The sequence below is a fragment of the Chrysochloris asiatica genome, unplaced genomic scaffold, assembly GCF_000296735.1.
Source record: "Chrysochloris asiatica unplaced genomic scaffold, ChrAsi1.0 scaffold00423, whole genome shotgun sequence".
Classification (NCBI taxonomy): domain Eukaryota; kingdom Metazoa; phylum Chordata; class Mammalia; order Afrosoricida; family Chrysochloridae; genus Chrysochloris; species Chrysochloris asiatica.
The window spans coordinates 1164857-1180845 of record NW_006408941.1 but is presented as its reverse complement, the minus strand read 5'-3'; the positions used below and the strand labels follow the sequence as shown (position 1 = coordinate 1180845).

The 15989-nt window shown below is 40.4% G+C and overlaps 1 protein-coding gene across 2 annotated transcripts in view; it reads right to left on the bottom strand.

Annotated features, from left to right (window-relative positions):
- Positions 1 to 15989, bottom strand: part of PIGU (phosphatidylinositol glycan anchor biosynthesis, class U) — a 152321-nt gene that overhangs the window by 130070 nt on the left and 6262 nt on the right. For both annotated transcript variants that reach the window (XM_006876878.1, XM_006876879.1), the window contains exon 2: positions 5382 to 5446. In XM_006876878.1, coding sequence (XP_006876940.1) covers positions 5382 to 5446 — 65 coding nt within the window. The remainder of the gene's footprint in view (positions 1 to 5381; positions 5447 to 15989) is intronic.

Here is a 15989-nt window from a genome sequence, read left to right as displayed (position 1 = left end):
TGATCCAAGAAGAATGAAGTCCTTGACAACTTCAATCTCTTCTCCATTGATAAGAATGCTGTTTATTGGTCCAGTGGTGAGGATTTTTGTTTTCTTAACATTGAGATGTAATCCATATCGAAGGCTGTGCTCTGTGATCTTCATAACCATGAATTATATACCCAGAAAAGCTGTCCCTCAAATACAGTAGCAAAATTAGGACATTTCCAGATAAACAGAAAGTAAAGGAATTTATAATAACCAGATCAACATTACAAAAAATACTAAATGGTTTTCTTTGGACTGAGGACCAACAATAGACAGTAACCTGAGATTGACATATGTGACACCATCACCCAGAATTCAATCCATATACAGAAGTATTTAAAGTAAAACAAACTTACAAGACTAAAAATGGGGAGCCATGCTACCATCATCCTGCCTAGACTATTACTACAAAAGTGTCCTAATCACTCTCCCTGCTTCACCTCTCATTCATAGTCAATTTCCCTCACAGTAGCCTTAGCAATATTTGTAAAACATAAAATATAAATCAGATCACTTCTCTCTCTGTTTAAGTCATCAGTGCTTTCCCATCACACTAAAACTAGAATCCAAACCTCTAACCCTGTTTATACAAAATCCTATAAAATCTGGCCTCTAACTTCTCCTTATAACTCTGTATCATTTTCCCCTCTGCTCATTCTGCCTTAGCCACACAGACCATCTTTCCATAATTCACAAATGCCAAGGTCATTCACAAATCCAGGCCATCATATGGCTTGTTTGCTTCATTTAGGTCACTTATTCAAATTTCACCTCCTTAGAGAGCCTTCCCTGGCCACACTCTAAAATAGCCACAAACACAACTATCAGTATTCTCTACCCCTTTATTTGGCTTTATTTTTCTGCATGTATTCGTTGCTGTTGTTGTGTGCCATCAAGTCAGTTCCTACACATAGTGACCATGTATAGGGTCTCCAAGGAGCAACTGGTGAGCCTGAACTGCCAACCTTATAATTCAAACCAATTTTGCAGTCCAGTGCATTAACCCACAGCGCCACACCAAACTGAAATCACTTTATTTATATATTTTATCATTATGGAGGTGTATCTGGTATACAATAAAATATGTTGTTGTTGTTAAGTGTCATTGAGTCGATTCTGACCCAAATCAACCCTGTATAGGGTTTCCGAGGAGTGACTGGTGAGTTTGAACCACAATAAACTATACATACTTAAATTGTGTTATTTGATAAATTTTGACCTATATATACACACACCACTATGAGGAGCCCTGGTGTGGCGCTGTGGGTTAATGCTGCAGACTATAAATCTGTTTGAACTGCAAAGTCAGCGGTTCACGCTCACCAGTGGCTCCTTGGAAACCCTATATAGGGGTTGCTATGGGTCGGAACCAACTCAATGGCACTTAACAACAACAACATACCACTATGAAACTATACTACAATCAAAGATAGTGAACATAGTCACCATTTCCAAAAATTTATAAATATTTACTGTTTGCCCCAAAGAATGAACTTTGGTTTCAATGATTTTAATAATGTACGCTTTCTATTGCTCAGAATTTTATTATTTCCTTTATTCTGCTCACTTTGGGTTTAATTTGCATTAGTTTCTTACAGTAGAAGTTGAAGACACTGATTTGAGATCTTTCTTGTTTTCTAATATTAGCACTTTTTGTTGTTGTTAAATGCCATCAAATCAGTTCCAACCCATAGTGACCCTGTATAGGGTCTGGAGCGACTTGTGAGCACGAATCGCCGACACTGCAGTTCAAACGGCTTTGCAGTCTGGCATATTAACCCACAGCACCACATCAGGAGTGTTGTTAATTTCCTTATAAATCTTGTTTTAGCAACGTCCCGCATATTTTGATATGGTGTTTTCATTTTCATTCAGTTCAAAACACTTCCTAATTTCTCTTTTGATTTAGTCTTTGATCTATGAGTTATTTAAAAATGTGTTACTGAGTTTTCAAGTATCTGGAGACTTTCTAGATATCTTTCATTAATTTTTTATCTAATTACATTCTGGTCAAAAATATTATTTTGTATTACTTGAATCCTTAACATTCTTAAAAATAATTTATTTTATTTTATTGTTATTGCTGAGACTATACATAACAAAACATCCACTCATTTAAATTTCTACATGTGCAATTCAGAAGCGTGGTGGTTCTGCAGGATAAACACTAGACAGCAAACCAAAAGGTTGGTGGTTTAAGCCCACCAATTGCTTTTCAGGAGAAAATTGAGACTTTCTCCTCCCACAAAAATTTACAGCCTCCGAAACCAACTGGATGGCACTAACAATAACAACAACAACATGTACAATTCAAAGACATTGATGACATGCTTTGAGTTGTATAACCATTGTCACCCTACTTTTCTGAGTTGTTTCTTCGTCCCTTAAACATAAATTCACGAATCCTAAATTCCCTATCTAACGTTTCTAATTTGTCCGAGTTGAGTGGGTGCTGACTCACAGTGAGCTTATACCCACAGAATGAAACCCCGCCTAGTCCTATGCCATTCTCACAACTGTTGTTACAGCTGAGCCTATTGCTGCTGCTACTGTGTCAATCCATCTGGTTGGGTATCCTATTTTTCCCTCATTTTGCTGAATTTACCAAGCACATGGTCCTTCCTGATAACATGTTCAAAGTATGAGAGATGAAGTCTGGCCATCCTGGCTTCTAAGGAGCAGTCTGGCTGTACTTCTTGCAACACAGATTTATTTGTTCTCCTGGCAATCCATGGTACTTCTAGTATTCTTCTCCAATATCATAATTCAAATACATCAATTATTCTACAGTCTGCTTTATTCACTGTCCAATTTTCACATGCATATGAAGCGATTGAAAATACCATGGCTTGGGTTAGGTATTCCTTAATCCTCAAACAAACTTCTTGGCCCTTGAACACTTAGAGGTCTTTTGCAGCAGATTTACCCAATGCATTATATAGTTTGATATCTTGATTACTGCTTCCATGAGGACTGGCTGTAGATTCAAGCAAAATGGAGTATCAAGACAACTTCAATCTTTCTTTCATTTACCATGTTATTTATTGATCCAGTGGCAAGGATTTTTGTTTTCTTTACAATGAGGTGAAATCTGTACTGAAGGCTGTGCTCTTTGATCTTCATTAGTAAATAATCAAGTCCTCTTCACTTTTAGCAAGCAAGGCTGTATCATCTCCATATCGTAGATATATGTTTATGAGTCTTCCTCCAATCCTGATGCCATGTTCTGCTTCATATAACCCAGTTTCTTAAATTATTTGCTCAGCGTAGATAGAATAAGTATAGTGAAAGCATACAACCCTGGCATATACCTTTCCTGATTTTAAACCATTCAGTAGCCCCTTGTTCTGTTCTAATAACTGCTTCTTGGTCTACGTATAGGTTCCTCGTGAACACAATTAAGTGTTCTGGAATTCGTCACGATGTTGTCCATATTTTGTCATGATTTACACAGTTGAAAGTCTTTGCACAGTCAATAAGCACAAGTAAACATCTTTCTCATATTATCTGCTTTCAGCCAAGATCCATCTGACATCAACATTGATATCCCTAGTCCGACGTCTTCTTCTGAATCTGGCTTGAATTTCTAGCAGATCTCTGTCCAACTGGTTTGAATTATCTTCAGCAAAATTTACTTGTACATGATATTAATGATGGTGGTGGTGGTTATGTGCCATGGAGTCGATAATTTCCGTATTCCACTGGATCCCATCTCTTTGATATTGGCACAAATATCTTGGCACAAAAGAGTGAGCGCCTCCAGTACCGCATCAGTTTGTTGAAATATATTAATTTGTATTCCATCAATTCCTGGAGCCTTGTTTTTCACCAACGCCTTCAGTGCAAATTGGACTTCTTTCACACTACCATTGGTTATTGATCATATGCTACCTCTTAAGTGGTTGAACACCGACCATTTCTTTTTGGCATAATAATTCTACGTATTCCTTCCATCTTCTCTTAGTGCTTTCTGCATCATTCAATATTTTGCCCATAGAATTCTTCAATATTGCAATGCTAGGTTTGAATTTTTTCTTCAGTTCTTTCAGCTTGATAAATGCGGATCATGTTCTTCCCTTTTGGTTTTCTAATTCCAGGTCTTTGCACATTTCATTATAATAGTTTACTTTGTCTTCTCCAGCTGCCCTTCAAATTATTCTGTTCACCTCTTTTACCTCATTTCTTCTATTCGCTTTAGCTTCTCTAAGATCAAGAGCAAATTTCAGAGTCTCTTCTGAGATCCATTTTGGTCTTTTCTTTCCTTTCTGTCTTTTTAATGTTCTTTTTCTTTCTTCCTATATGATAATCTTGATGTCATCTAACAGCTCTTCTGGTCCTCCATCATTAGTGTCTAATGCATCAAATCTGTTCTTGAGATTATCTCTAAATTCAGGTGGAATATATCCAAGGTCCTATTCTGGCCCTTGTGCACTTGTTCTAACTTTCTTTAGCTTTGGCCTGAACATGCATAGGAGCAAGTGATGGTCTGTTCAACAGCCTGCCACTGGCCTTGTTCTGGATGGTGATATTGAGCTTTTCAACCATCTGGTTCTTCTGGTCTCAAGGTAGTAGAGTCTATGGTACCTATGGTCTATGAGTCCTTTGGACTACTTTCTTTCTTGAGTTTTTTATTTTCTTCACTCTTCTTTGCTCCAGATGGGAAGAAACCAAGTGACCCACAGTCACTACTCACCAAAGTAGAGCATAGCACATTGTCTTTGTGGGCTATGTTATGCCACTTGACAGAGATGTGTCCCAAGACTATAGATTTGGATCTAATAGGCTTTAGTGGACATTCTAAGAAACTAACAGTGTTATCAGTTTGATCTAAGAAATTAACACTGCTGCCAGTTTTCATGGGAAAGCATGTTTCAAAGAACTAAATGACATGCCAATTAGCATACAAGTTATTCATGGATTGTTGTTGTTGTTGTTAAGTGCGGTCGAGTCAGTTTCGACCCATAGTGATCCTGTATAGGGTTTCCGAGGAGCAGCTGGTGAGCTTGAACCACTGACCTTGTAGTTCAAATGGCATTGCAGTCTGATGCATTAACTCACAGCGCCACATCAGGGCTCCATTCATGGATTAGGGGCTGTTTATCATTTATTTTTCATTTAAAATGGTAACTTCTATCCTCATCTGCTTCCTAAAATTACAAACTTAGCCTGCATCATTTCCACTGCAGTTGTGAAACTTCCTTCTTATACATAGAATATCTAAAATAGGTCTGCTTCTAAATATGATTTTAAAAATAAATCATCTTAAATGTTTGTATAAAACAAACAGGTTAGGATTTGGTATCTATGACTATAAACTACTTTTAGTACCTAGGAAAAAAAATAAGAACACTTACTTCATGGAATACTGCTCCTGAATACGGAGACACTCCCAAGTCCAACAATGAAAGGCCTTCAACCACTGAAAAATAAGACATCCAAGTTTACTCAAACACTGGACGCATAGGCAAAGAGCAATAAACCAAAATACTACATATTCCTGAGACCAAGACTCAACAGCACTTAACAGTAAGACCAAGAGGGGCCTCAGAGTTTATTTGGTCTCCTCTATGTCATTCCCAACTCTGGTAGTGTAGTGGTTACAAATTAGGCTGCGAACCTCTCGGTCAGCAGTTCGAAACTACCAGCTGCTCTGCGGGAGAAAGATGAGGCTTTCTGTTCCTGTAAAGATTTACAGCCTTGGAAACCCTGTACAGGGTCGCAATGAGTTGGGACGACTCCACGGCACATAACAACAACATGTCATTCCCAACAAGTGGCTTTAAATCCTGATTTGAACATTTCCGGTGATGGGAACTTTATTCCATACAGTACATCTCTGTCCATTGTATGGCAGTGCTCATTGTGTGTTGAATGTTAAACTGTAAGTTTCTTTCTATCTCCCTGTAATTTTTACCCACAAAGACATAAAAAGTGCTTTTTTTATGTGCCTTCTGCCCAGTTCCAAAACACATTAAAATGACAAATTAGAAGCTGGTGAGAAATGTTGTTCATAATGTGGGGAAATGGGCACTGATTCTCACATGCTGGTTGTTTGAATGTTATCCATACTAATCTTCCTAAAAGGCAATCTGCATTTTTAAGTGTGCACCTCTGACTAAAAAAAAACCTTTTAAGGTAATTTATTTGAGGGAAATAAGTGGGTGAGCACCCAAAGGGGTATGTTCATTATGCGTCGGTGGTAATGTGCCATGGAATCTGGTAGTATAGTAGTTACAAGTCAGGGTGCTAACTTCAAGGTCAGCAGTTCGAAACTACCAGCTGTTCCACAAAGAAAGATGAGGCTTTCTGCTCCCATAAACATTTACAGCCTCGGAAACTCTCTACAGAGTCTCTAAGAGCCAGAGCCAACTCCAGGGCATGCCACCACCACAGCTAAACCGAAAGTTTGCTGGTTCAAACCCACCAGCCACTCCTGAAAACCCTGTACTCATAGAGTTACTGTTAAGTCAAAACCAACACAGATCAGCTGGTGGATTTGAACTGCCGATTTTGCCTTTAGCAGTCCAGTGCTTATCCTACAGTGTTGCACCAGTTAACAGAATATCAATGCAAATTTTCTGGTTTAAATCATTGCATAACAGTTATCTAAGATATCAACCTTAAGAGAAACTGGGTTAAAGAGTTCTTGTTGGCACCCTATTTTCTAAGTTTTTGGAAAATCTAAAATTATTTCAAAACACTTAAAATTTAAAAGTATACTATAATCTTCAGGTGTTGGGGAGGGCAATACACAAGAAGGGAGAAGGGGTGGAAGAACAAGGTATACAGAGGAACACTGAGACAGGTTTGCATGGGCTAAATGGGACAAGTGAGGGGCTAAATGAGACAGAGGTAAACAGTGATGCATGCTCAACCTTGGAATAACAGGGCTCTGTGATACAGGGATTGAGGCAGAGTCTGAAGAGGGGAAAAAATACTAAAATGCTTGACTCTCTTATGAATATGGCTTTCCCTTGCCTACTACTGTAAAATAGACACTTGAGTGGGATAGAATGGAATGTTGGGAAACATGATTACAGAAAGCTTGTAAGCCCATCTTCTGCCTATAACTGACTGGAATACCCAAAAGGGGCTCCACAACTTTCCCAGTGAATTAGGCCTCTTGTGGAGACTTTGCAGTGTATAGGACATTAGGTGGAATCCTGAGCCCCATCCAGAACCTTCTGAGGTGGGACATTCCCACTAGGAAGGACAAGCAGACCAGCCTGTAACAGCTAGAGCGACAGAAGATACATCTTCAAAGAAAGATCAGCAGGAAAAACCCAAAACAAAAATGGCAGTATGATTGGCTACTATAAGAATAAGCAAGTTATTCACAGGGAAGCCATCAAGGCAAGCAATCAAGTTCCTTCAGGACAAACCCCCTTCCAAGACTGAAACTCAAATGGAGCATATGAGCAGGCATGTAAGCTTGCTAGCGACCACATTGATCTACTGGTGAGTGGAAGAGGGGGAAAGGCAGCAATGACAAAATGGGCTGAGTTCAACCATGTTTCATAGACTCCCACTGACCTGGAGATGAGAGCGAGAAGAGGAAGGGCTAGTTGGTCCAAAATGTGGTGAGACCTGGGGACACCTGAGCCCATGGACAAGGACATAGCCACAGAGGGCTAGAGCTGAGAGTGAAGCATCCAGCTGATATGGAGGGAGACGCACAAGAACACCCAAACTTGCAGACAGTTCCCATTTGACCTAGCCTTATTATCAAGCCTTAGTGGCTTGATAATAAGAACTCAACTAGCGAAAGATAAATAAATTAAATAAATAAATAAATTTATAAAGGAAATGTGGGGTAAATTGCTACAATTTGATTAACTTGACTTATACTCATGGAGGTAGCAGCTCAAAATACCAACAGAGAGGGAAGGAGTTTTCAGATCAAGTATCAATCCTAACCCCTCTGTATACAGGGTAAATAAGGACACACAACTTAGACATTGGCTACCTAAAATGAGGAGGCGATAAAGGCACAAAGTGACTGGCTTACAAGTTTTCAAGAGGGAGTTTAGTTTAAGAGTGTTTGGGGGAAGATAGAGTCCCTGCTGCATAGTTTTCATCTTGTCTAGATAGGTCTGGTGAAAAGAGATAGGGATAAGATTTATATGACTCAATAGTGAGTAATTGTTATCATGACTAATTGCGACTGTCACAATTGTAAAGGTAGAAGTTTTGTAATAAAAATGGGGGACTAGTTAATCTTACAGTTTAGTTAATCTTACAGTCCAGAAACAGAGGACCATCAAGGGAGAAGAGCACAAGCAGAATGTGAGACCTTATCCAGAGAAGCAGTGACACCAGAGATGGAGGCAGAGATGGGGACATGGAGAAAGGAAACAGCTGAGGACTCTAGATTCATGGTAAGAGAGGGACTGAGAGCTGACTGTCAGGAGGCAGACTTGCAGAATGTGCCCTTTAGTGTTTTAAATTATTATATATGCCTGAGTGTTGTGTGTGTGTGTGTGTTTTGTTTTTTTTTAAAAAAAAGAGCTAAAATGAATAGAGAGAAATACTGTTAACTGATGGTACATGGAAGGGTTTACAATCATTGTAACGAAACAAAGTATATGATTTGTTAAATGTAAAACTGATGATCTGCCCTGTAAACTTCCACTCAATTCACAATAAAAACTTAAAAGAAGAAAAAGTATACTATAATCTATATTTACTGAATAAATAATGCCCATGAAATAGTCTTAAATAGTAAAGTAGGTCATAAAATAACATGCAAGATATAGTTAGATCTTTATAAGCATTTATAAATAAATAAATTGAATTTTGAGAAAGAAATTGAATATGTTATTCAATGAAAAATGCTTGGAAAAATAAATATAAATGTTAACAGGGACCATATCTGGATGACAAACTTAACGATTTTTAATTTCACTGATCTTTTCTCTATTTTCTGAATCTTTAGCAATGACATGAATTTTCTTTTAACTGTTAAAAATAAGAAAAATTATTTTTTTAAGTGGGTAAAAATAAGAATAAAAAAGTGGGTAAGAATAGAGAAACACATAAAAGAGCCACAAAAACCTATAGAATATATTTGCTTGTAAATGCATAAACTATCTCAGAAGGCCACATAAGAAACTGATCGTTGCTGCTCCAGAGAATGGTAGAGGGTTGCTGTTGCTGTTATTAAGTGCTATCAAGTCGGTTCTGACTTTAAGTGACCCTGTATAGGATTTCCAAGGAGTGGCTTGTGAGTTTGAACTGCTCACTTTGCGGTTCTAAGCAACTTTGCAGTCCAATACATTAACCCACAGCACCACCCCAGGACTCAGCTACAGAAAAGTGCTGAAAGACTGCCTTTTTATCATATACATTTTGTACCTTTGACTTTTGAACCATGTGACTAAACCTCAAAAATAAAGTCACAACTCCCAAACCCACTACCATCATAATGGTCACCAAAAATCAATATATTTGTAATCAGTACGGCTTTAAGCTTTATAGACCTATCCTGAAGAAAACCTAGTGAATTAAATTATTCATGGTAGCCATAAAACAAAACAAGGTCCGTTGTTGACACAACTGTAATAGGTCTCATACAAAAAAGATGCTATGTTACACAATAACAAAGCATTCACCAATAGCTTTACTAGCAACCCAAGGAGATGATTAATCAGGCCATTTCACAAAGCATCTCTCAATCAAAGCCAATGGCATCCTACCACAAGAGTAATAAAAGCAACTCTACAGGGGACCAGCATGAAATGGTCTATGAACATCGCTCTCCACTAGTCTGGTTTAATCCAAAGGGTTTTTTTTTTTGTTTTTTAATGTTTTATTGTGAATTATGTGATAGTTTACATGGGAGAACATTAGCTTTACATTCATCCTATCATATATCATTTCATTGCCATGGTTATAATCCCCTCCATGCATCATCAACCCACCAAAGGGTATATATACCCTGCAAGCCTGCCCCCGAGTCATTAGCACACAGTCCCTCTCCCTTTCTGGGTCTAGAGTCTCCAGCCACTCCATCTCTCCATGTCATCATCTCTGCCTCCATCTCTGGCATCACTGCTTCTCTGGATAGGGTCTCGCACTCCGCTCTTCTCCCTTGGGGGTTCCAGGGACCTCCACTCCTGAACTGCAGTGAATCATTCCCCTTCTTTTGCTACAAAATGTCTACCTTTACATTTCCAACCCTCACAGTCAGTTCTGGTAACAACTACTCACCATTGTACCACAAGGGACCTATCCCCATCTCTTTTCATTAGCCCCGTCCAGACAGATTGGATACTACTCAGTGGAGATTCTACCTTCCTCCGTGCCCTCTGGATCTAGGCTCCCTCTTGAAAGCTTGTAAGCCAGTCACTTCTTGCCTTTGTAGCCCCCCACCCCCATTTTGGGTAGCCAATGTCCAAGTTGCCCATCCCTGTCTGCTCTGTGTGCGGGGGGGGGGGGGATGATCCTCACTGTAAAGATTTGTTCCCTCTTTTGAACTACTACATTCATAGGTATAGGTCAAGTTCATCAAATTGTATCAGATTACTCTTTTTTTTTTTTCGTCTTCTTTCTTCTTCTAGTTGAGCTCTGATCATCCAGCCATTAAAGCCAGGTCGAGTGGGTATTATCTGCCAGTGTGGGTGTTCTAATGCATATGGCCTCTCTTCTTATCAGCTAGACGCTTCACTCTCCTCTCTAGTCCTCTGTGGCTGTATCACTGACTCTGGCCCAAGAGTCCCCAGGTCTTGCCACACTGCTGGCCAACCCAGTCTCCACCCGGGTTCAAAGGAGTTTATTGACGTTGTAGGGCTTAGCTCGCAGCTTCATTGCAGTTTTTCCCTCACTTCCCCAAAGGGAGATTTTTAAGTAGCTAGAGGAACAGGCAGGCTGTACATCATTCAGACAACTGTCTAAAATGCAATTTCTCTCAGATATGTCTTTCAATTTATTAATATATTCTCTGGCAAGTGGCTGGAATTCACCAGTGGTTACGAATTGGGCTGCAAACCTCAGGGTCAGCAGTTCAAAACTACCAGCTGTTCCACGGGAGAAAGATGAGGCTTTCTGCTCCCATAAAGATTTATAGCCTCGGAAACCCCGTATAGGGTCACTATGAGTCAGAACTGACTCCATGGCACATAACAACAACAACAACATCTTGATGATTAAACAAAGTCTCATGTTACTTAATAGGTAGCTCTGGTAGTGTAGTGGTTACGAATCGGGCTGTGAACCTTAAGGCCAGCAGTTCGAAACTACCAGCTGTTCCGCAGGAGAAAGATGAGGTTTTCTGCTCCCGTAAAGATTTACAGCCTCAGAAACCCTGTATAGAGTCACTATGGGTTGGAACCGACTCGACGGCACTTAACAACAATGGAGCAATGGTCAGCCTCATATAAAACAATTAAAAAAAGAACACTATCATTTTGTTGTTTCTATCAACATCTATACAAAAAGTGTATAGCTGTGTCTAAAAGTGTATGTTGTTGTTGTGAAGTGCCATCAAGTTGACTCTGACTCATACCAACCTGTACAGGGGTTCCGGAGAGCAGCTGATGGGTTTGAATTGATGAGCTTGCAGGTTAGAAGTCTAGAGCTTATCTTACAGTGCCAAGAGCTTATAAGAGCCCCCTAAAAGTGTATGTTGTTGTTGTGAAGTGCCATCAAGTTGACTCTGACTCATACCAACCTGTACAGGGGTTCCGGAGAGCAGCTGATGGGTTTGAATTGATGAGCTTGCAGGTTAGAAGTCTAGAGCTTATCTTACAGTGCCAAGAGCTTATAAGAGCCCCCTAAAAGTGTATGTTGTTGTTAAGTGCTGTCGAGTCATTTCCCACTCACAGCCACCCTGTATAGGGTTTCCAAGGAGCAGCTGGTGAGTTTGAACCGCCAACCTTACAGTTCAAACTGACCTTGAGGTCGAGTGATTATCCTATGGTGCCACACCAGGACTCCTCATATATATAGTAGTGCTGCAATAATATAGTGGAAACATTTTAAAACAGGTTTGGTAATGTCTGTTTGTGGGGTAAAAGAAAACCCAACGCTCAACAAACACATACCTATAAGCCAGTTTTCTTTCTGGAGTCATCTACAAAATAAATCTTTCTATGAAAAGTCCATCAGTGACACTGAATAACATTTCTTACTTAATGGGATTATCACCCAACAACTAATGTTGTTGTTGCTATTGTTGTTAAGGCTGGCGAGTGGTTACAACTCACAGCAACCCTATATATAGGGTTTCTGAGGAGCAACAGTTGGGTTTGAACTGTCAACCTTAGAGTTAGCAGTCCACTGCTTAGCCTACAGCACCACACCAGGACTCCAGAATACAGCTGCTGCTGTTGTTGTTGTTGTTACGTGCTGTGGAGTCAGTTCTGACTCATAGCGGCCCTGCACAGGGTTTCCGAGGCTATAAATCTTTACGGGAGCAGAACGCTTCATCTTTCTCCGGCGGAACAGCTGGTAGTTTCGAACTGCTGACTTTGCGGTTCACAGCCCGATTCGTAACCGCTACGCAGCTACTCCTCCATAATTGACTATTTTGTTATCCAACATTTCGCATTTATGACAACAGTAAAAAAAAACCTACTATGTTGTCCATTAATGATGTACACTTGGCAGTAACGAACACTGAGGTACTAAGAGTAACAAAGCAAGCTGGCTGTGATATGACAACTAGGCCATGATTCACAGCACTTTGGCAGTTACGTTATGATATATGGCAGTTGTGTAATAATGTAACTTTACAGTTTTACGTAAAACTGTAGTAGTAACATTCCATTTTCCACTTTCCCATAGCGACCTGGTCTTTGGAATCTAATCATATCAATAAGTGAGGAGTGTTACTGCTTTTATTGTGAAGTGCCATCAAGTCACTTCTAAACCATAGCAACCCTGTATAGGGTTTCCAAGGAGCGGCTGGTAAATTTGAACTCCTGGTCCTGGGATTCAAACCAACTTTGCAGTCCAGCACATTAACCCACAGTGCCACACCAGTAAGTGTGGTGGTGGTGGTGATGTGCCGTAGAGTCGGTTCCAGTAAGTGGTGTTGTTGTTGTTAAGTGCAGTGGAGTCGATTCTGACCCATAGAGACTCTGTATAGGGTTTCCAAGGAGCAGCTGGTGAGCTTGAACCACCGACCTCGCAGTTCAAACGACTTTGCAATTTGATGCATTAGCCCACAGCACCACACCAGGACTCCCCAGTAAGTGTAGTTAATCATAAAAAACAAAAAACCAAACTTACTGCCATCAAGTTGATTCTGACTCATGTAGCAACCCTCTAGAACAGACTAGAGCTGTTTCACAGGGTTTCCATGGCTATAATCTTTAAGGAAGCAGGCTGTCACATCTGTCTCCCATGGAGTGGCTGCTGGGTTCTGTTAGCAGCCCAGTGCTTAACCCCTGTGCCACCAAGGGCTCCTTGTAGTTGGCTGTTATTATTGCTGTTAAGTGCTATTGCTTTGGTTATGACTCACAGCAATCCTGTAATAGGGTTTCTAAGAAGTGACTGGTGGGTTTGAACTGTTGACCTTGTAGTGAACAGTCCAGTGCTTATCCTACAGTGCCACACTCTACTAATTATGGTGGTGTAGTGGTTAAAGTGGAGAAGGCTATCATGTTTGGTAAGGTGGAGGGTCAGAGAAAAAGAGAAAGACCCCAAACGAGATGGAATGGCCACATGGCAGCATCGATGGACTCAAGGGTGTCAACAGTAGTGAGGTTGGCCCAGGATCGGGCAGTGTTTCGTTCTGCTGTGCATAAGGTTGCTATGGGTCAGTACCAACTCGATGGTACCTAACAACAACAACAATAGGAGCTCTGGTATTGTAGTGGTTATGAATCGGGCTGCTAACCTCAAGGTCGGCAGTTTGAAACTACCAGCTGTTCTGAGGGAGAAAGATGAGGTTTCTGCTCCCGTAAAGATTTGCAGCCTCGGAAACCCTGTGTAGGGTCACTATGAGTTGGAACGAACTCCGTGGTACTTAACAATAACAAGTGGTTAAGAACTTGGCTGCTAACCAGCAGTTCAAACCCTCCAGCCACTCCACAGGAGAAAGACCTAGCAGTCTGCTCCAGTAAAGACTCACAGCCTTGGAAATCCTATGGGGCAGTTCTATTCTGTCCTGTAAGGTTGCTATGAGTCTGAATCAACTCACGACAATGGGTTTGAGTTGGCTTTAACATGTTGTCAGAAGGAACCAATAACTGTTGAAGGACATGCGCTTAGTAAAGTAGTTGTTTAGTACTGTTGAGTCATAGTGGCCCAAGACAAGATGTCCAAGTAGCAGATGGTGAGTTTGAACTGCTGACCTTGTAGTTTGAAGTCCAGTACTAATCCTACAGCATTTCACACCTACATAAAAGGCACTGATGAAAAAATAGAAAATAACAAATGCTGACTGAGGTTACAGGAAGATTAGAGCTTTGCTCCATGGCTAGTGGAATTATAAATTGGTTCAACTACTATGGAATACATTATGGTGTTTCCTCAAAATGCTATAAATAGAAATATCCTATGATCCAGCATACCCTGTTGTTGGTGTTAAGTGTCATCGAGTTGGTTCCGACTCATAGCAACCTTGTATATGGTTTCCAAAGCTTTAAATCTCACCTTCTCCTGCAGAGTGGTTGGTGGGCTCGAACCACAGACTTTGTGGTTTGCAGTCTGCTGCTTATCATATGGAGCCACTGCACTCCTGGTATATACCCTAGAGAACTAAAACTACTGACAAGAACTGATATCTGCATATCTATATGCATTGCAACACTATTCACCCTAACAAAAAGAGAGAAACAATCTAACAGTCCATCACTGCATGAATGGATAAACAAACTATGGTACACACACACAATGGAATACTATGCAGCAATAAAGAATAATGATGGAGTGAACGGAGAACAATGCCAGCACCAGGAGCCTCCTCGACAAGTCCAAGAGTGAGATGACCCCAAAGGAGCTGCAGAAGCAGGAGGAGGAGGAGTTTAACACCGGGCCCCTGTTGGTGCTCACGCAGTTGGTCAAGAACAACACCCAAGTGCTCATCAACTGTCGCAACAACAAGAAACTACTGAGCCGCATCAAGGCTTTCGGCAGGCACTGCAACATGGTGCTGGAGAATGTGAAAGAGATGTGGACCGAAGTTCCCAAGAGTGGCAAGGGCAAGAAGAAGGCCAAGCCCGTCAACAAGGATCGCTACATCTCCAAAATGTTCCTACGTGGGGACTCAGTCATTGTGGTCCTGCGGAACCCACTCATCACCGGCAAGTAGGGGCCCAAAGCCGCCTCCCACCACCCTGTGAAGACCTACCCTGTGTTGGGAATAATATAGTCCCTGTGTTGTTGTTTTTTTTTTTAAAAAGAATAATGACGAAGTCTACTACAACAAAACGCACTACAATGTGGATGAATCTGGAGAACATTATGCTGAGTGAAATAAGATAATCATGGATTGAAAAATAAACAAAAAATGCAGAGACAACATAAGGTGAACTACAACAACTGGGATCCTCTAAAAATTAAATACTTACATGTATCATAAGTTAAAAGAGAACCTACAGATTGGGGAAAAAAATATTTGGCAATAACATGCAACAATTAACTCGTCTCAAAAATTTATTAAAAACTTCAATTCCTCAACAACAAAAAAGATAAACAATCCAATTAAAATATGTGCAGAAGACAAGACTAGACTTCACCAAAAAGAGCGCTTTGGCAACCAACAAATATATGAAGAAATGCTTGCTACCATCAGCATTGTTAAGTGCTGTCAAGTTGATTCCAACTCATAGTGACCCTGCAAAGAGTGTTCAAGGCTATAAATCTATGCAAGAGCAGAAAGCCTCATCTTTCTCCCATGGAGCAACTGGTAGGCTCAAACTGCTGACCTTTTGGTTTCAAAGTCCAGTGTTCATCCTATGAAGTCACCCTGCTCCTCCATTAGCCACTGCTACTGTAGCTGTTGTTTAGAATCATCA